The sequence below is a fragment of the Brassica napus genome, chromosome A1 (assembly GCF_020379485.1).
Source record: "Brassica napus cultivar Da-Ae chromosome A1, Da-Ae, whole genome shotgun sequence".
NCBI classification, from domain to species: Eukaryota; Viridiplantae; Streptophyta; class Magnoliopsida; order Brassicales; family Brassicaceae; genus Brassica; species Brassica napus.
Genome location: NC_063434.1, coordinates 25,674,131 through 25,695,447, shown reverse-complemented (window position 1 = coordinate 25,695,447; position 21,317 = coordinate 25,674,131). Strand labels below are relative to the sequence as shown.

Here is a 21,317-nt window from a genome sequence, read left to right as displayed (position 1 = left end):
GGGTGAACCCAAGAATGACTCTATTTATATACATATATGTGAATTTATGGTCAAGTATTAATAAATATATAAATTCTCTTTCAGACAGCAAAACGAGTACATGACAGGACGCTAATGTTAAAATAAAAGGGCTCATGTATCTCGTGAATATTTGATTAGTATCGTGCATACCATATTCTACACTAATCTCCTTTTCAGGTTGAATAGTTCCTTTCCTCCTATTATAATCTTTTTATACCCTTGTTGTTATTGAAATAACTGATTTACTAAAGATTTGAATGGATGTGTAAATCTAATTTAGTGTAAAACTAATACAAATGCACTAGTATTTCTTAAGAAAACATTAAACAATAAGTTTACAAAAAAAAAAAAAAACATTAAACAATAGCATTATTGAGCACGTAATTGATGTTTAGTTCAAGTCCAGACCAAAACAGCTCAACATCGGCTTTTAGACCCAACTCAGGGCTACACTCATTAAAAGAAACAAAAGGAAATAACTTCAACAAAAAGTAGCACATATTTCTGATTTTATGATTTGAGGGACATGTAAAAAATACTATGCTGCATGATTTTGTTATCCTTCAACTTTTCTAAACATCGTTATCAGACCATAAAATATATGTATGTATGTACATCTACCTTTTAATTACTTCAAATGTTTTTTTGGTAAAATACTTAAAAATGTTTGCTCTTAAAAAAGTTTGTATGATCAAATTAAAACCTTCCTATAAACTAAATATTTGACTAAGACATTTAAATCATATATCTTATGTATACATTTTTCATTTTAGAAACATTGTTTTTACATATTTATCGTGTTTTTTTTCGAAAAAGGGCTTTATTTTTATTTTTTTTGTCAAAGAAAAAGGGCTTTATTTATTTATCGTGTTTTGGTAAGTAATTATGTTTGTTCTAAAAACTCTGTGCCAAAATTTACTTCAAATGAGATTTTGACCCGATCATTAAGTTCGAGATTTTGATTAATCTTGGTGACACGTTTTCGAAAAAAAGCTCGTTATTTGATAATTGATCATGTGAGTTGCGAGATCAAGTTAATTAATCTTTTATTTTTTCTGTTAAAGAAAAGAAAAATGTCAACACGGCCAGACTAGCTATATGTCTTAATTGAGTCTTAACCTAGAAAGTCCACGTCGTGATGTGATGTCTTAATTTGCGAATCATAGCTATTTGCAGTAATAGGTCCTTACATTATACATTTGTTCCACATTTCGCCACTTACTTTCAAAGCTTTACACTTTGACCCTTAGCCTCACCGAGTGGACTCGGTAACTCGGTCAACAACGAATCTTTCCCAGACGAAAAGAAGAGTGCGAAGCTGTGTTAACCTAAAAATGGCGACTTCGATGATCCAGAGGATGTTCAAGCAAGGCACGAAGATCGTCGGCGTTGGTCTCAATTACGCTTCACACGCCAAAGAGCTTGGCAACGCACTCCCAAAGGTACACACTTTGTTGCATCTTCTTAACTTCACTTCCTCTTCTTTGGTCTTGACTTTGTAACTGTTTGTGCTGGGAGTAGGACCCGATTGTGTTCTTAAAGCCAACATCTTCCTACTTAGAAAACGGTGGAACGATTGAGATCCCACATCCTCTGGACTCACTTCACCATGAGGTGGAACTCGCTGTAGTGATCGGACACAAGGCTAGAGATGTCCCTGAACGTTTAGCCATGGATTACATCGGAGGTACTTAATAACACACACATTTGTCTGACTTAAGATTCTTGATGGTTATAAAGTATGTGATGGTTCTTGTGTTTGTGACATTGTTCTTCATCTTAGTATTTATTTATATACGTTCTAATGTGTATAATGTTATTATTTTGTAGGATATGCGATTGCTCTTGATATGACTGCTAAGGAACACCACGTTTCTGCCATGGTACACACCACTTATGACTTTGTTCATACGAGTCTTTACTTAGCATATACATCGTTGAATGATCATGGGTGGGTGTTTAATTTCTCTCCTTCTCTAGGCATCTGGTCTGCCGTGTACACTTGCTAAAGCACAGGATACCTTCACTCCCATCAGCTCTGTTGTAAGTTAATCATCTGGAACTTGTTACCATGTGTACGGAACAAACATAACATACTACTATTAGCTAACTAATAGCAAACAGTTTTGCATCTAATCTTGAGTTTTGTTTTCTTTTGTGGGGGTTTAAGCTACCAAAGGCAATGGTGGTTGATCCCAATAACCTGGAACTCTGGCTTAAGGTTTTGGTTCATCCTGCTCTGTTGTCACTATGAAGCTTTGTTTATTCCCTTTTCTTAGAATTTTCATCTCTATGATAGGTTGATGATGAGATAAGACAAAAGGGTTGGACAAAGGATATGATCTACAAGGTCCCGTACCTCATCAGCTACATAAGTTCTGTAATGACCCTTTTCAAAGGAGATGTCATCTTGACAGGTATGTCATCTTGACAGGTAATAAAAGATGGAACCAATGCTGGTAACACTGGAGTTAGTGGTTTGATTTCACTGTATCTGAGAATATTTAGGGATAGTATTGTAAAGAAAGTTGATGAACGTGTGTGTGTATGTATAGGTACACCAGAAGGTATAGGACCTGTTAAGATTGGTCAGAAGATAACCGCTGGAATCACTGGTCTTTCTGAAGTTCAGTTTAGTGTCGGTAGGCGTGTAAGACCATTGTTGAGCTCCTAGTGTTTGTTTGTGAATCTTTTACCGTGATTTATTATTGTATAAACTTCAGTTATAAAGTTGCCCAAAAAAAAAAACTTCAGCTATAAAAGCATTCAAGTTGATTTCCCTGGCTATTTATCATGTCTTGTTAACTTATTGGTCAACAAGAATGATGATTATTAATACTGTTGTTTAACCAAAGTATAAACTTTACACAAGAAATGGGCGTGACGGATTCATCAACTAAATGTCATCTTACAACTACTTGGGAGAAAATTTGTTGGTCACAATCATCCTTAATATCTACTTTTAAATATGAAATTTTAATCTCAAAATACTTTATTATTAATTATACAATTTTCACTGATTTATCTTTTTCAAATTATAAAATTATTATAAAATATTCTACAATCGACAATTTTATATGCTTATAAAGATTTAAGTTTCCCGGCTCATATTTGTGTAGTATTACGAAGATTTACATCTAATAATTCCATTTATACCATAACAAAGATTAATAAATTTTTAGTCGAACCGATTTACTAAAACAATTTCACAATTTTACAGATTAATAAAAAGAATTATAATTAATTTTCAATAGACTTTTTTCATTTATTTTAATTATCGTTTTAGTTTTATACACATAGATTAATAAAACATTTAATTTTTATACTTTTTAGAAAATAAAAGTTATTACCTATAATTGTTAATAAATTTTATATTAAAACTATAAAATGACATTATCTTGAAATAAGAATTTTACCGTATAACGATAACTAAACCGGACCAAGTAGTTTGCAAGTAACACAGTAAAACATGTATTTTTGTTTCAGTGCAGCAGAAAGTAAAACCAACGAATATAAATTATCATAAGACATACATTATCGGTCGTATTAATTACCGATGTAATGATACACAATAAATCAATATTAAACAAAAATAGGAAAATAAAATAAAAATAAGACGCCTCTAGGTTTATCGACTTCTTCCAGCTTTCTCCCTCTCTCTCAGAGCCCGAGTTCGTCGTAAGGGTTTAGGGTTTTACAGTGAAATGACTTCTGAGTCATAGCTTGTGAATGCGTAGTTCCATTGCGACTTGGTCCGCGTCGATAGCGAAAAGGTTCCTTCTTATTCTTCATAGGCATCGCCTGCATATAGAAGCTGCTCCCTCCTCTAGACTCTGTGGTTCACGAGCTTTCTCTAATCACCGAGATACTCCGAGAAGCGATCTCCACAATCTCCACCTCGACGAAGCTCTTGAGCTATTCACCCGCATGTCCCACTCCCGCCCCCTCCCTTCCCTGGGCGATTTCACCAGACTACTCACCGCAATCGCCGCAATGGAGGACGAGGAGGAGAGATACGACGTCGTGGTCTCTCTCTTCGACCAGATGCGAAGAATCGGAGTCTCGCCTCTTCTCTACACTTGCAACATCGTAATCAACTCTTTATCCCAATCCTCTCGGCCTTATTACACAGCTTTCGCCTTTCTTGGGAAGATGTTGAAGCTTGGGTTCGAGCCTGACGTGTTCACGTTCACTTCTCTGATCAGTGGTCTCTGTTATAGGAATAGAGTTGATGACGCTGTAGCTTTGTTTGTTAAGATGGTGGAGATCGGGTGTAGTAGGCCTAATGTTGTCACCTACACGACTCTGATTCACTGTCTTTGCAAGAACAGACACGTGGATCACGCGGTGGAACTATTCAACCAGATGGAAAGGGACGGGGTTCGAGCCAATGTTGTTACTTACAACTCTTTAGTAAAATGTCTTTGCGGTTGTGGTAGATGGGGTCACGCAGCTCTGCTTCTGAGAGATATGATGGAGAGGAGAATCCGCCCGAATGTGATCACTTTCTCCGCGTTGATCGACGCGTTTGCGAAAGCTGGGAAGGTTCTGGACGCTGTGGAACTGTTCGACGTGATGAGGGAGATGTCTATAGAGCCTAACGTTTTCACTTACAACTCTTTGATCAATGGGTTTTGCAAGCACGGTCGTTTAGAAGAAGCTATGAGTATGTTTAACTTGATGGAGAGAAAGGGCTGCGTGCCGGATATAGTGACTTATACTACTCTCATACATGGATTCTGCAAGTCCAAGAGGGTAGAGGACAGTGTGAGGGTCTTTAACGAGATGTCCCTGAAAGGATTAGCTGCCAACACAGTCACTTACACGGTCTTTATCCAAGGCTATTGTCTAGTTGGCAAACCTGATGTTGCGCAAGAAGTGTTCAACCAGATGGGTTTTTCTCACAATGCGCCTCCCGATATCAGGACCTACAACGTGCTGCTAGATGGTCTGTGTTGTAACGGGAAAGTAGAGAAAGCGTTGATGATATTTGAGTACATGCGGAAGAGAGAAATGGATGTTAGTATTGTTACGTATACTATTGTGATTCAAGGGATGTGCAAGGTTGGTAAGGTGGAAGATGCTTTTGATTTGTTCTGTAGCCTTTTCTCCAAGGGAGTGAAGCCTAATGTTGTAACGTACACTACAATGATAACGGGATTTTGTAGGCGGGGACTAATCCATGAAGCTGATGCGTTGTTTAGGAAAATGAAACAAGATGGGTTCTTACCAAATGAGCGTGTGTCTTAAGAAAGGTGAACTCATGAGGAGTTAGAGATACCATGATGCTTTTGATCTCAAGCATATGATGGCTCAGTTGCAGTTTTGGGGGAGAGGACACGCAGGTTATAAGTATATTTACAGGTTAGAAACTCATTGCTTCAGGATAATGTATGTTGTATTGGATTTTTTTTTTTTTTTTTTGAAACAAGTATGTTGTATTGGATATAATTAATAATTGTTGTGGATTGTAACTTTGCAGGTGCAATTAAGATGTTGCCATACCTTGTCAGCTACATGAGTTCTATAATGATTCATGTACAAGGAGATGGCATCTTGACAGTTTTTTTTCTTTGATAACTTGTTTCTATCGTCAAGATCCTGCATTATTGAAGTGGAATAGTATTCTCCAGAAATAAATTACTGTATAGATAGATAGTCGAGAAGGTATATGTGTGTAGGACATGTTAGATTGGTCAAGAAGCTTGTTGAGCTTTGTGTCTTATGAATCTCTACTGGTGTAAGGGGATTTAGATTTTGTGAAGAAATCCTTTTGGACTTTAATGAATGTAAACTACGACATTATTATCCGATATAAACCAAACAAAACCGTGGTTTGATCCCAGTTTCCTTATAATGTGGCCTTTAGAAAATGCTAAGAAATCTATAATTTAGTAGGGAACTATTTATTTATGTTTTTAATAAAAAATGAATATTTTTGGTGAAGATAAGAATACAATTATATACGTTCTCCCTTGAATGAATTCGAGTATTTACAAATTAGATATTGATGAAACAAATTGGCAAAAATCAAGGAAAAACGAAGGGCAAATTGGTCAACGTCAACTTTGGCGTCTTGTGAACCTCTCTTTCGCTCACAACAGTATAAAACACGAACTCTCTCTCTCTCTCTCTCTCGGAAGCTTTCAGTTGCCGCCAGAATCATGAACTCCAACGAGCATAACCCGATGGACCAATGGCCCGGGGAAAACATCTCCGATTCTCCAAATTACGACACGAATGGCAAAGCCAAGCTAGTCACCATTGTAACCCTCTCCACAATAGCCATAATAGTGGCCCTCTCCTATCTCTACGATCGCTGGCATCGCCGCCGCAGTCGTAACATGGTTTCCTTGGCCACCAATCCTTCTCATACCGGCCTAGATCCCGCCGTCGTGAAAACTCTCCCTGTTTTCACTTTCTCCGGCTCAACTCACAAGGATCCGACTGAATGCGCCGTTTGTCTTTCTGAGTTCGAAGAGGGAGAGTCGGGTCGGGGTTTGCCCGGGTGTAAACACGCTTTTCATGTTGAGTGTATTGATATGTGGTTTCATTCTCATTCAACTTGTCCTCTCTGCCGCTCTCTCGTCGAGCCTCCTGCAACCACGACATTGGAGGAGCGTCCTAGGAGGAGTTTCAGCGAGTTCGAAGACGATTTGACACGGGACTTATCGTCTACTCGGATGTCAAGCTGTCAAATAGTGATGACCGAATCGGATATCGAGCTTGGAGAGAAGAGATAAAGTGATTTCCTCCACGTGGATGTTCTTAGTGGTGTTGATCATTGATATTAACATCAAGTATAACCATGATTTAGAGCTTTTTGTTTTTGTTTTGGATAACACGAGATGCACTGATGTATCGCACTTTTATTGCTAAGAAATCTAATTAAATATATTAACAGTTCACTGATCAACGGGTTTTGCATTCACGGTCGCTTAGATGAAGCTATGAGAATGTTTTATTTGATGGAGACTTACCCAATATAGTGACTTATACTACTTTCATACATGGATTTTGCAAGTCCAAGAGGGTAGATGACGGTGTGAGACTCTTTAACGAGATGTCCCTGAAAGGATTGGCTGCCAACACTGTCACTTACACCGTTTTTATCCAGGGTTATTTTCTAGTGGGCAAACCACATGTTGCACAAGAAGTGTTCAACCAGATGGGTTCTCACAATGTGCCTCCCGATATCAGGACCTAAAACGTTCTGCTAGATGGTCTGTGTTATAACGGGAAAGTAGAGAAAGCTCTGATGATATTTGAGTACATGCAGAAGAGAGAAATGGATGTCAGTATTGTTACTGTGAGAGCATTTACAACCAAGAGACGAAGCTAAAGACGGTGATGACGTGTTCTCATCACCTTGCACGTGACTCACATGAGATGTAATTCACAATCTCTTGTTTTAAGACTTCTCCTTCAGCTAGCATGTTTACTATACTTAGCTTAAGTCTCGTGACTTCTTTCTTCTTGTTGATTGCGTTCTTCTTCAGTTCACTTGCAAAGAGTCTTCATGTTGAATCAATCTCCAACAGTTACGTATACTATTGTGATTCGGGGGATGTGTAAGGTTGGTAAGGTGGAAGATGATTTTGATTTGTTTTGTAGCCTTTTCTCCAAGGGAATGAAGCCTAATGTTGTAACGCACACTACAATGATAACGGGATTTTGTAGGCGGGGACTAATCCATGAAGCTGATGCGTTGTTTAGAAAAATGAAAGAAGATGGGTTCTTACCAAATGAGCGTGTGTCTTAAGTAGGTGAACTCATGAGGAGTTAGAGATACCATGATGCTTTTGATCTCAAGCAGTTTCGGGGGAGGACACACAGGTTATAGTATATTACAGGTTAGAAACTCATTGCTTCAGGATAATGTATGTTGTATTGGATATAATTAATAATAGTTGTGGATTGTAGCTTTGCAGGTGCAGTTTAGATTTGCCATACCTCGACAGCTACATGAGTTCTGTAATGATTCATGGTACAAGGAGATGGCATCTTGACAGTTTTTTTTCCGTTAAAGACTGAAGTGGAATAGTATTTCTCTAGAAATATAATCAATGTATAGATAGACGAGAAGGTATGTGTGTAGGACATGTAAAGATTGGTCAAGAAGCTTGTTGAGCTTTGTGTCTTGTGAATCTCTACTTGTGTAAGAGGATTTGGATTTTGTGAAAGAAATCCTTTTTGGACTTTACTAAATGTAAACTACTACATCAAGAGGGGATACAATAAACGGAATTATCCGATTTAAACCAAACAAAACCCGGTTCAATCCCAGTTTCCTTATAATTTGGACTTGAAAATGCTAAGAAATCCATAATTTAGTTATATATATTTTTTTAAAGGTATATTTTTGGTGAAGATAAGAATACAGTAATTTGGTCAAGCAGAAGGTGATATTTATTTGAATTTTGACAAATGAGAGTATTTTTGTAGCATTTTTCCCTTGAATTTGAGTATATCTTAAATTAAATATTGAGGGAACAAAAGGAAAAAGAAATTTAAAAACCACCGATAGTACTCTAAAAACCACCTTCACCTGTTCTCTCATTGGCCGTCAGAATCATGAACTCCAACGAGCATAACCCGATGGAGCACTGGCCCGGGGAAACCATCTCTGATGCTCCAACCTACGCCACCAACGGCAAAATCACGCTCCTCACCATTGAAATCCTCTTCTCCGTACTCATCTTTATGACCTTCTCCTACCTCTACGATCAATGGTACGCCACCCGCTCTAGGAGCCACCGCCCTACAATGTTTTTCTTCGCCGCCACCGATCCTTCTCATACCGTTTCACGCGGTCTAGATCCCGACGTCTTGAAATCTCTCCCCGTTTTCACTTTCTCCGACGCCGCGACTCACGAGGATCCGATTGAATGCGCCGTTTGTCTCTCCGAGTTCGAGGAGGGCGAGTCAGGTCGGGTTTTGCCCGGGTGTAAACACGCGTTTCATGTTGAGTGTATTGATATGTGGTTTCACTCTCATTCAACTTGTCCTCTCTGCCGCTCTCTCGTCGTCGAGGAGCCTCACGCAACAACGATGACGGTGGAGGAGCAAGTCACGATCATGATCGCGATTTCTCGTGAACCGCGATCTGGATCTTCTGCGATGCCGCCTTTGGATGATTTAGGGAGAGAACCAGCGGCGGTTGAGACCACTAGGAGAAGTTTCAGCGAGTTCGAAGACGGTTTGACAAGGAATCACTCGCCGATGAATCGGATGTTATCGTTTACTCAGATGTTGAGCAGAAAAGGAAGAAGCGCCCCGTCTTCTTTTGCTGGAGCTCCTTCGTCAAGCTGCCAGGTAGTGATGAACGAGTCGGATATTGAGCGGGGAGAAAGATTTTAAACGTGATTTCCGCCACGTGGATGTTCCTTAGTGGTCTTGATTATTGAATTTTTTTTTTTTAACATCTTAACTTTATTAATTTCAAATCAATGTAACATATTACATGAAACATAAGATACATCAAACATGTTAAAAAGAACATTTAACAGAGACAGCAGTAACACGATGCTTCCTAACGCATTCGTAGGATAGGCTGATTCGCTAGCTTTCTTCCACTTCGTTCTTGGTCTTATAAGATCTTTCTTTTGGCTCCCAATTCTTGTGAGTAAATGCCTTTCTTCTTTAAAAAGATCATTGGATACGATCCATCTGTTACATCGCAATCCGTCCCTAACACTCCCGCTGCAGGAGATAACATGTTTAATTATACCTGTCCATGGCGTTGATATTCTTTTGCTTTGGGACCAATAAAGCAATAACTTCAAACCGTTTTGTTGTTGAGATATCTTCAGACTCCATGCTTTAAATCGTACACTTCCCCATTCACTCCTCTGTATTTTATTCTTAATCATCAACACCACTGAATCTTGAAGGAAAGCTTTTAGAATAAACAAGATGAGTAGCAATTGTCTGTACGACATGAACCACCAAAAGTATAACCCAATGATTATACACCACGTTTCCAACTCTTCATGTATGAGACGCATCCATCTCTTGAAATCTCCTGGCCATGGAGGGATTTTTTGTCGATTCCTTATCTGCACAAGGCAAGATCCTTGAATGATTATATCAACTTGCAACATGTGCAAGTAAAGGCCATCGATACAGTAACTCCATAAGACTAGGAATTTCAACACCGGAGAATGATACTCCCGTAGGGAGAAGAGACGCACACCCAACGCTCGACGAAAACGCATAAGCAATGATATATCTCCGAACAATATCATAGGTGATATTCGCCGCTGGTTAAATCCGGGTGATCGCAAGTGGTGGGGTGACAACAAAACGCGATTTGGTTTTCTCCAAATCGAAAAACTTGATGTCCAATTCATCATGAATTGGTTAGATTACTAAAGTAACAATAACTAAAAGAAAAAACAGGAAACTCCGACGGCCGAAGCCGCCGGAAACGTGGATCTCCGGTGAAGAAACGAGTTTGGTGGTGGTCTTGATTATTGAATTATTAACAGCAAAGTGTGTAAGTTTATAACTATATGATTTAAATCATTTTTTATTGCTAAGAAATCTAAATAGAATATATTTTAAAAATTAATTGGATAAAGGCACAACTGAATAAGAATTTAAAAATTTATATTTTTCTCAACAAATATTATTAAAAACATAAGACTTAAACTAATATAAAAATTATTTCGAGTTCATTTGAACAAAATAACAGCTCGGCACTATATCCAAATCTGAATCATCACTCCTTCTCAGATGAAAATAAAAACATTTTAAAATGAGTTGCTATCGATGATTTCTCGTTATCAGTTATATACATAATATCAGTTATATACATAACTTGTTAAAGTTTCTTCACATACATGGGTACATTTGACACACTCAGAATGAGATTCATAGTGCTCAACATGCAACGTCGACTTTCAAGTATTGAATCCAACTTTTTACTTCCTTATACTTAGCATGATTATTCCTAAAGTGAGTTTTAAAGTTTCTTAAATTTTTTTTTATCCGAAAAAAAAAATAAAAAAAGAACCAATCATGGACTGCCACGTATTAATGGGGCTCGTGAACAGTACGTAAAACCAACAAAAAATGATCCTTAGTTGGTTACTTTTGTTACCGATTTTTATGAGAATTGTGGTCACAACTATCGTTTTTTGTAAAATCCCTTTAGAAACTTGGGATAAAAATGGTCTAATATATTTGGTGTTGTCCATTCACAGGGGTCTCGTTTTTATAGAAATATGACTCTTTTAGGTTCCAGTTTATCTGTGTAACTTTGTGTGAGTGGACAAAGTCTTATGAACCACAACGTGATCGATTATTAACGTAAGTTCTGTATAATTAGTCTTTTCTAAGAATCAGAAACGTTCTCGACTCTCAGTACAGAAATATTAATAAATTTTTAGTTAAACTAGTGGAACAAGAGAACTTCCGCATCCCAGTTTCTTTATAATGTGGCTTTAAAAATGCTAAGAAATCTATAATTTAGTCATACAAACTACAAAGGAAACTATATATTTATTTATTTTTAAAGAAAAGGTATATTTTTGGTGAAGATAAGAATACAGTTATTTGGTCAAACAAAAGGTGATTTTTTTTATTTGGAATTTTGGCAAATGAGAGTATTTTTGTAGCATTTTCCTTTGAATTTGAGGAAAGAAAAAAATTTAGGGATTATTTTTGTGGTCATTTCAACCTGTCCTCTCTGCCGCTCTCTCGTCGTCGTCGAGGAGCCTCACGCAACGACGACGGTGGAGGAGCAAGTCACGATCGTCGAGATTTCTCCTGAACCGGGATCTGGATCTTAGTGATGGACCTAACTCACACCCAAAAGCTAGCTCAAGAGTGGAAGATTGCCCATACATATATATATGCCCAAGGACCAAACATCTTTAACGATGTGGGACTCTAATAGCCCCTCTCGAGATGTGGATGGGAAACGGTCCAATCGGAAACAGCCCAAGTCCAACATCTCGGAAATACCACAGCAAGATGGACCATTTTATAGGCTACATAGGTAGACAACTATTTATATGGAGAATCATCTGCTGGGCTTAACCATGGGCTCTGATACCATATTAGTGATGGACCTAACTCACACGCAAAAGTTAGCTCAAAAGTGGAGGATTGCCCATACATATATATATGCCCAAGGACCACACATCTTTAACGATGTGGGACTCTAATAGTTGGATGATGTAGGGAGAGAACCAGCGGCGATTGAGACCAATAGGAGGAGTTTCAGCGAGTTCGAAGATGATTTAACACGGAATCACTCGCAGATGAATCGGATGTTATCGTTTACTAGGATGTTGAGCAGAAAAGGAAGAAGCGCCCCGTCTTCTTTTGCTGGAGCTCCTTCGTCAAGCTGCCAGGTAGTGATGAACGAGTCGGGTATTGAGCGGGGAGGAAAAGAGATTAAAAGCGATTTCCGCCACGTGGATGTTCCTTAGTGGTCTTGATTATTGATATTATTAACAGCAAGTGTGTAAGTGTATAACCATATGATTTAGATCATTTTTTATTGCTAAGAAATCTAAATAGAATATATTTTTATAAAAATTTGGATAAAGGCACAATTAAACAAGAATTAAAAAAAATATTTCTCTACAAATATTTTTAAAAACATAAGACTATCACCAATGTTTTTAAACCCGACCCGGACACTGAACCGGACGACATACCGGGTTGCTGGGTCACTGGATCGATCATGGGTGAACCGCAAATTAATAAATGAATTAATTTTATTATATAATAATATATCAGCTATGTAAATAATAATATAGAAACTAAAGTTTAATATTTTCTAAATATTTTTTAAAACAAAAAATAATAGTCTAGATATGTATATATTTTATGTTTAAAACATTTAAAAAATACTTAACTTTAGTTTTTATATTTTTATTTTTATTTGACATATAAAATATCAAAAAAATAGTTTAGACTATTTAAAATTTTCTCTAACAAAGGTAAGAGTTATGGCATCTTAAAAAAATAAAGACATAAATTTTTTAAATATTTAAATGTCTAATGTGAATAATAAATTAAACTTCAAATACAAAATAAACCAAAAATAACAGATCATTGTAATAAAGTGTCAATAACGGAAATAAAATAAACACCAAATCACATCAACTAATTTTGATTCTCTCTACCGTCGTCGTTCACTTCATTTTTTTTAGGTGACATAGTGAAATCTTCATCAAAATCTAAAAATCACAAATATAAACTGAAAAAGAAAACCTAACTTTTTTTTGTCAGCACATAACTTCTTAATTAGAAACTTATAATATAAAACATAATCTAAAAACATGATTAAAAACTAAAAAAAAGAAGTAAAAGTTATTTATTGGTTCAACCGGTATCGGATTCCAGGTTTTACTGGGTTTTTGCGGGTTTATTTTTGTTTTAAACTCAACTTCAACTTTTATTATCCACCACCAAATTTGTTACTAACTAATTAGACCTCAAGAGATTGAACCGCAAAACAATGGAAGCGATCTAGTATCACCTAAGAACACGTCTATGGATTCTACGCTACCTAATCAAATTCCATCGTACTCTTGTAACCACAATGAGAACAAATTTACTCCACGACTCAGAGCAAAGCGTCTCTTGAACCACTATAAAAGCAAGATTATAAAACTATGTCTAAACCACCAAGACAAACATCTAAAATGAGATACAAGTGAAGGTCGAAGCACAGTTGATGCCTTAAGTTTAGAAAGTTGTTCATGACCAACCGCCACAACACCTATTGGTGCAAATCTCACTTAGTCGATTCCTAATAGCCAGAGACCAAGGCTTTGCAATCCTGCAAGGGATTAGATAAGCAAAGCAAGCGACCTGTAACCAAGGCTTCTGGATTCCGCTTAAACAGCCACCCGATCCCATGAAAACTCGGGTTGAGAGAGAGGCTCCAACCACGATCCAAAGAACCATAAATATCAATCACATTGGTACTGCGAATGATGAACTTCAAAACGTGCTCACCACCAAGACCCGAACTTTCTCGTTGACCAAGCGAAAAAACTTGAGCCTTCACATGTTCTTCTTCGAGAACCAGATTGCAGCTTCAACTTTATACGAAACGTTTTGTCAGCGTTTTGTTCTTCTCTTTATAAAAAACATTTTATGTTACTTTTGTCTTGGCTCTTGTATAGTTTATAAAATAGATCTATGTTTTTCAAAGCATGATCAATTTTACAGATATTTGATAGTATCAATTTAGTTTAGTATCAATTTTACAGATATTCGATAGTATGATCAATCTATTATTGATGAAAACATGTAATAATGTACATAATTAACTGTTTTATAAATTTGTATTATATTGATTAATATCAGTTATATACATAACTTGTTAAAGTTTCTTCACATACATGGTATTGGGTACATTTGACACACTCGGAATGAGATTCATAGTGCTCAAGAATGAGATTCATAGTGCTCAACATGCAACGACTTTCAAGTATTGACTCCAACTTTTTACTTCCTTAATATCAAGTATAATATATTTGGTTTTGTCCATTCACAGCAGGGGCGAAGCCAGGTATAAAATTTAATAGGTCATATGATAATTATTAAAACGTAATGGGTGCACGGATACCCACAACCACCAATGTGGCTTCGCCCCTGATTCACAGGGGTCTCGTTTGTATAGAAATATGACTCTTTTGGTTTCCAGTTTATCTGTGTACCTTTGTGTGAGTGGACAAAGTCTTATGAACCACAACGTGGTGATCGATTATTAACGTAAGTTCTGTATAATTAGTCTTTTTAAGAATCAGAACGTTCTCGACTCTTAGTATAGAAGCATTAATAAATTTTTAGTCAAACTAGTGGAACAAGAGAACTTACACATTCCAGTTTCTTTGTAATGTGGTTTTAAAAATGCTAGGAAATCTATAATTTAATCATACAAAGGAAACTATATATTTATTTATTTTTAAAGAAAAGATATATTTTTGGTGAAGATAAGAATACAGTTATTTGGTCAAACAAAAGGCAATTTTTTATTTGGAATTTTGGCAAATGAGAGTATTTTTGTAGCATTTTCCCTTGAATTTGAGGAAAGAAAAAAATTTAAAAAAGGAAAGGGCAAATGGTCAAAGAGAAAATTCTCATGAGTCATGGAACCTCTCTTTTTCTCACGATAGTCTCTAAAAACCATTTCACCAGTTCACTCTCTCTTTCTCTGAATCTCTCATTCGCCATCAGAATCATGTACAGCAACGAGAATGACCAGTTGGTGACAGTCTTCCTTACATTCATCTTCTTGTTCTTCATGTGTTTCAACATCTACTATCTCTACGTTCACTGGTGTCTCCACCGCCCTACAATGCTTTTCTTCGCCCCCACCAATCCTTCTCATACCGGTCTAGATCCCGCCATTGTGAAATCTCTCCCTGTTTTCACTTTCTCAGACGTGTCTCACAAGGATCCGATTGATTGCCCCGTTTGTCTTTCAGAGTTCGAAGACGGCGAGTCGGGTCGGGTTTTGCCCGGTTGTAAACACGCATTTCATGTTGAATGTATTGATATGTGGTTTCATTCTCACTCAACTTGTCCTCTCTGCCGTTCTCTCGTTCACGCAGTGGAGGAGCAAGTCACGGTCATCGCGATTTCTCCTGAACATGTTTCTGCTACTGAACCGGTATCGAGCTCGGGATCTGGTTCTTCTGCGATGCCGTTGGATGATTTAAGGAGAGAACCAGCGGAGATTGAGACCCCTAGGAGGATTTTCAGCGAGTTCGAAGACGGTTTGACACGGAATTCGCCGGTGAATCACTCGCCGATGAGTCGGATGTTATCTTTTACTCGGATGGTGAGTAGAAATCGAAGAAGTGCACCGTCTTCTTTTGCCGGAGCTCCGTCTCAATCGCCGTCGTCAAGCTGCCAGGTAGTGATGAACGAGTCGGATATTGAGCGGGGAGGAGAAGAGATTAAAATTGATTTCCGCCACGTGGGTGTTCCTTAGTGGTCTTGTGTTATTGATATTAACATCAAGTATAAGTGTATAACCATGATTTAGAGATTTTTTATTGCTAAGAAATCTAATTAAATATATTTACAGTTCAATATTTAACTTTCGGGGTATCCATTCTGAGTTTAAGAATAAGTAGAGATGTTAAAATGAGTTAGCTCGTTCAACTCAGTTCAGCTCATAGCGAATTCAGATCTTTCATAAATTAACTCAGCCCAGTTCAATTATTATATGAGCTTCGGGAAAACGATCAATTCATACATCAACAGCGGGACGCGGTCCCAATCAATACATGAACTCTGGACCTGTGCAAAAACATACATCAACAACATTTTTTATTCAAAATTCATACATCAACTAACACTCTTAGGTCAAAACATACATGAATCGTGTTTCCGTTAACTTTATTCGGTGTATTTGTGGAGTTAACGTGATTATGTGGATTAAACGAATTTATTACGTGGATTATTGGACTGAGAGTAATAGAAAACGACATCGTTGTGGTCTTTTGAAAACGGCTTCATTTTGTGTTTTATGAAACAAAATCCTCACTTTCTTCGTCGAACCCGCGATAAAAGAAAAAGGAATCAGAGTTCGAGAGAGAGAGAGAGGAGAGTAAAACGTGATTGAGAGAGAAGAATCAGAGTTTCCTTACCACCTAATTTTGTAATTTTTCTCTCTCAATCACATTCCCATATACTCAGCATACTCATTTTTACACCCCTGAATCGGGTTTAGTTATAATATTTTGTATTTCAGGTAGATTTTATAATTTTCTAATACTTATTTGTAACAAGTGGTAATAATCTTTTGGGGTTCAGCAAGTTGTTGGTTCAAAGTTTGATTACCGTTGGAAACTAAATTATTAATATTAGCCTAATGTGAATTTGGATTTCGGTTTAAGTAGTTAATATGGTGGACAATAACAGACGATGGTCTATCTCCTTATATTAGTCGAAAGGTATTCCAAATTTTGATCTAGTAGTGTGGTTAGTTTCCGGATAAATCCCGTTTAACACTAAATACATTTCTCTTAAAATCGACCGGATCAGCCGACATAATATATTAAAAAATATTTATTTGGAACCGAACTCATTTTAGACTCTGGTTAATAACATATGAAGTGGTCAAGTATTTGAAATATATAACTAAGTTTGACCCAAAAAACATACACGAAAGATAATCAAATTTTTTTATTAAAAAGTACAAAAAATTATATCTTTACTTTATAGATTATAAATATAAAAAAGTACAAAAAAATAAAAAAAATAAAAAATATTTTCGAAAAATACGTTTTTTAAATTGATCTTTTTGTGAAATTTGTTTTTTAAAAAAATTGTAAACTACACCCCTAAAACCTTTATCCTCAACTCTAAATATAAATTAATTAATCCCATGGGTATATGAGTTATTTTACCTCTTTTATAAAATATTTTTGGTCATTTTAATCTTTGTGTGCTATATTTATAATAAAAAAAATTTGTGTTATCTTAAAGAATTTCTCTTTAAATTTTGAAACTCATTTCTAAAACTAATTCAGATCAGGTATGTATTTATTTATGACAAGTGGACGAATAAGTTGAAACTGGTAATTGAGTCACAAGTTGAAATGGATCGAACAAGGCATCTAAATATATACGAACCTAATTATACTTGGTGTGACATTATATGAACTTTTTAACAGTCGAATTCCCTGGGGAAAAAAAAGTTCCAAAAGCAGCCTCTCTAATATGTTAAAAGATCCTGAAAAAGTGGAATTTCATTGTTATTACAACATACTACTACTACTTCAGACAATGACTTCATCATAAATTACACATCAGACAGTTACAAGAGTTTCGTAACTGTCTGATAGAAAATCCCACACATCTAACCACATTCTAATCTGTTCACTCACTATCATTAGCCTTTCTCAGCTTCCCACAGTGCTTTTAACTGAAGAAACTTCACTTCCCTCGCCTACTACTACCACCTCATCAGATCGACCTTTTCCTCTCTTCTTTCCCTTCGGGGCGCATCTTGCCCCCACACTGTTGATCTTCAACGGAACTTTCCTCCTCTGGCTTGACACAGAAGACGTTGTGTTTGCCTTCTTCGGCGGTGGTGACTCGTGAGTTTTCCCTTTGCCTACTGGGGACTTGGCTCGTTTCCTTGGTAAATCCATTCCTCTTTTCTCAGTCTTTCTTTCAAGCAACCGAACGCTGAAAGGATTATCCGCTGTGTAACACACTGGCTCCCCTACGGAGTTGCCAGGTTTCTCGAGATCAACCTCTCCATTGTTCACCTGAATAAAACATTTAAATATCAAATGATGGTTTCTTGCTTTTTCGGTGAACATACAGAAAAATGTGTTAACTTACCAACTGGAGAAGCGCAGAGAAAGCTCGAGCTACATCGTGCTTTTCTTGGTCTTTCATTAGATCAGTAAAGGCCTCCACGTGTCCACTCTCTTCAACAGTCAGCTTATTGAGAATCCTTTCACCGTATTCTCGAATGTCAAAAGGAGGGTGTAGCTCCTGATCATTAGAATAACAGTGCAGCATCAGAATCTTTCTCTGACTTCAACACAGAAACTATAGGAGAAAGAGATTTTACTTGTTCTTCTAGATTTTGTTCGATTTTCTGTTTCCATGATGAAACCCGAGCAGCTAGATCTGTTTGCTTCTCATTTTTAGCTATGTTTGCAAGAAGAGCATCCTACAAGAACATTTTCAGTTTTTTTGTTTTCTCAGTCTAGTACAAAAACCAAAGTAGTTACCAGGTGTGAGCGGCAAAGATCTTCCAAGCTTTCTTGACAATGTGAGTCCTCTTCGTTTCCAAATCCATCGTAATTGGGGAAATCTGCAGCTCCACCATCATCATTCTGCATGAATCCAAATTAGAGAACTACTAGAATGTCATCAAACTAGTGAACTACTCACCATAACTGGACCATCTTCATCCATGAACGCAGGTTCATGATCATCACCAAAATCATGGAAGTCGCCATCATTAGCTTCATCATGGCTATCCTTGTGATTGCCGTTAGCATCAGTAGGTAGGTTTCCTCCATTAACTAGCAATGCACGAAGCTGAAACCAAAACTATCAGTTTCTTTATCTGCATTACATATTATATAATAATGTATAGAGAAAACACAGACCTTCTCGTAAGAGGGAATGTCTTGTGGTTGGCTGTGATCTTTACTAGCAGGACGGCGCTTCTCCCAAACTCCGGTGAGCTCTGTACTGATGGGACCGTTGGGTTTAGCAAGAGGAAACATGGAAGTGACATGGTCCTTGGTAAGGCTCCCTCCGAACTTCCTCAAACTTTTCACTGCTCAAGAAATATAAAAGTAAAACATGAGATGGAATGATATAAGCTTCGGACATCAATCAAGAAAACAATAGCCATGTCCCAACCTTTTTTGAAAGGCTTCACTTTCAACTTCCCTTGTTCATAAGGATTCAACGGCTTCCACGGATCATCTTCATCATCAGCATCTGTATCACACAAATCCATGGTTCCTCCATGGTCATCGTTATCCATGTCAAAACCATGATCATCATCTCCAAAGACAGGAGGAAGAGGATGAGAGCCTTGGTCACAGTTCTGAGCATCAGGACCTTTGGTGCTCTGACTCTTTCCCAAAGATGATCTACGGGCACTTCCTCCAGAACGTCCTACTGGTGAGTGAAAACTTTTACGACCTGAGCTGCCTCTGTGAGAACTGGTCTTTCCTTTACTGGCATTGGCATAGCTACCACCTAAAAATTCATTTACCGCTACAGCATCACATGGGTCTAATAGAATAAAGTCTCGGTAGAGATGTGTAGTTGCTAACTGCAAGACAACGAAAGTTAAAAAAAAAAAAACGGAGTTCAAACTCTTTCTATTTTCCAATACTATTGAGGGATGGAAGAAGATGCTACATACCAGATAGGATTCCAATTCTCCTCCGTCACCACTAGTATCCAAACAGTCACCTTCAAGAACAACTAGATTTGCTGGAGGCTTGACAAACTGACTCGGACATGAATCTCCACCAGCTGAGTTGTCCAAGCTATTCTTCGCGTCAACTATATTGTTAACAGTCTCTAGAGTTAGGAATGTACTCTCTAGAGATGTTAAAAATTTCAGAAGTTTATCTACCTGGGATGTCATCCACAGTCCAGAAGAGATCATTTTCTTCTTCATCAGCCTGACGAGAGGAGCTTGCCTCAGCCTCGTTTGATGTACCTTTGGACTCTTCTTGCTCTCTGTTTAAAAAAAAAATAGCAAGAAGAATTGATCAAACAGAGAACACTCGTCTAACACTTTTTTTATTATGTGTAGCCGTCCGTTACTATCATTGTAGCGTTTGTTTGACTTTAGATACTATCATTACTCAAAGAATTGCAAACGAGGGCTGAGAGGCAAATAAAACCACTGTATAAGAAAAAAAACAGCTTAGACAGAAAAGGAACTGTATAGATGAAGCCAGCCACTTTATAGATTCACTTCATTAATGAGCAGAAAGAGAGTATCTAACAAAAGCACTAATCTAATAAAAAAAAAAAGGAGGAACCTTTGGTTGGATAGAAACTCCAAAGTACGTAAGACCAAGTTGTACAAGTACTCCACTTTCTTGCTGTACACCTGAACCGAGCCCTGAAGCAGCAAAGCAGCTAACAACAACAGACAACAAAAACACATCAAAAATCCAATCTTTGACTGACCCAGCAAAATCAAAATTGGTAGGAACGGAGTAAGCACCTTCGGCGAAATTGACAGGCGAATCTTCTTCAGTTCCGGTGATTTCACCGGAGCAGATTTTGAGGAGGTACTCCTCTAGCTTCTCCGACAAATCAACTTCCCAATTCGCCACCAAATCTCTCTCCGGCTGTACTCTATGGATCCTCTCGACGCCGCCGTGGCTCGTCATTTTCGGTGGAGCCGATTTAAGAGGTTGGATAGTTCATAAACCCTAGAAACAGTGAATTGGGGAAATTTGAGGAATTTTAAAAGAGAAACTTCCACATGAGTCAGAGGCTTTCAGATGAAATTTTGATGGGAGGCGAAGGGACGTTAAGGAGGATTCAACAACAAGAGAGTACTTCAAACTGAAGATTCATAGAAAGGAACTGTGTGAGACACTGAAGAGATTGGGAGTTAACGAAATATTTTGACTTCTCTAGATTTTCCCGCTTTTCATTAAATTTTGTTGGGCCTTATTTATTTGGGCTTTATCCGTGTATGATAATATCTCTCTATCATAGGCTCGTTTTTATAAAAATATATGAGATATTTGGCTTCGAATGCATGCAGATCAAGAAAACGCAGATCAAACCCAAAATGCAGATCA

At 37.4% G+C, this 21,317-nt stretch overlaps 6 protein-coding genes across 7 annotated transcripts; 5 read left to right on the top strand and 1 right to left on the bottom strand.

Annotated features, from left to right (window-relative positions):
• The first annotated feature begins 1,213 nt into the window (after positions 1-1,213).
• Positions 1,214-2,800, top strand: LOC106419012 (probable acylpyruvase FAHD2, mitochondrial). Its single transcript, XM_013859757.3, has 7 exons — positions 1,214-1,463; positions 1,543-1,708; positions 1,852-1,904; positions 2,002-2,064; positions 2,192-2,242; positions 2,321-2,438; positions 2,577-2,800. Exons 1-7 carry the CDS (start codon positions 1,356-1,358, stop codon positions 2,693-2,695), a joined length of 678 nt encoding a protein of 225 aa, XP_013715211.1. The 5' UTR covers positions 1,214-1,355; the 3' UTR covers positions 2,696-2,800.
• A 220-nt stretch (positions 2,801-3,020) lies between these two features.
• On the top strand, positions 3,021-5,866 carry LOC106390802 (putative pentatricopeptide repeat-containing protein At3g16710, mitochondrial). 2 transcript variants are annotated; one of them, XM_048738872.1, is made up of 3 exons: positions 3,021-5,085; positions 5,190-5,385; positions 5,504-5,866. In XM_048738872.1, exons 1-2 carry the CDS (start codon positions 3,751-3,753, stop codon positions 5,205-5,207), a joined length of 1,353 nt encoding a protein of 450 aa, XP_048594829.1. In that variant the 5' UTR covers positions 3,021-3,750; the 3' UTR covers positions 5,208-5,385; positions 5,504-5,866. The 2 variants fall into 2 exon arrangements, with proteins under 2 accessions (XP_048594829.1, XP_048594826.1); XM_048738869.1 differs by having other exon boundaries at positions 3,021-5,385.
• A 218-nt stretch (positions 5,867-6,084) lies between these two features.
• LOC106408869 (RING-H2 finger protein ATL2-like) lies at positions 6,085-7,186 on the top strand. The gene has a single exon (XM_013849561.3). It carries the CDS (start codon positions 6,186-6,188, stop codon positions 6,762-6,764), a length of 579 nt encoding a protein of 192 aa, XP_013705015.1. The 5' UTR covers positions 6,085-6,185; the 3' UTR covers positions 6,765-7,186.
• Positions 7,187-7,230: 44 nt separating this feature from the next.
• On the top strand, positions 7,231-9,419 carry LOC106419001 (RING-H2 finger protein ATL2-like). Its single transcript, XM_013859747.3, has one exon. It carries the CDS (start codon positions 8,596-8,598, stop codon positions 9,379-9,381), a length of 786 nt encoding a protein of 261 aa, XP_013715201.1. The 5' UTR covers positions 7,231-8,595; the 3' UTR covers positions 9,382-9,419.
• A 4,726-nt stretch (positions 9,420-14,145) lies between these two features.
• On the top strand, positions 14,146-17,527 carry LOC106418991 (RING-H2 finger protein ATL2-like). Its single transcript, XM_048738861.1, has one exon. The coding sequence runs from the start codon at positions 15,113-15,115 to the stop codon at positions 15,986-15,988; it is 876 nt and encodes a 291-aa protein (XP_048594818.1). The 5' UTR covers positions 14,146-15,112; the 3' UTR covers positions 15,989-17,527.
• A 173-nt stretch (positions 17,528-17,700) lies between these two features.
• LOC106390788 (condensin-2 complex subunit H2) lies at positions 17,701-21,138 on the bottom strand. Its single transcript, XM_013831325.3, has 11 exons — positions 20,729-21,138; positions 20,541-20,640; positions 20,126-20,232; positions 19,910-20,052; positions 19,396-19,816; positions 19,137-19,309; positions 18,916-19,065; positions 18,753-18,857; positions 18,590-18,691; positions 18,355-18,510; positions 17,701-18,278 (listed from the first exon to the last, which is right to left on the bottom strand). The coding sequence occupies exons 1-11, from the start codon at positions 20,895-20,897 to the stop codon at positions 17,907-17,909; spliced, it is 1,998 nt and encodes a 665-aa protein (XP_013686779.3). The 5' UTR covers positions 20,898-21,138; the 3' UTR covers positions 17,701-17,906.
• Between the last annotated feature and the right edge of the window lie 179 nt (positions 21,139-21,317).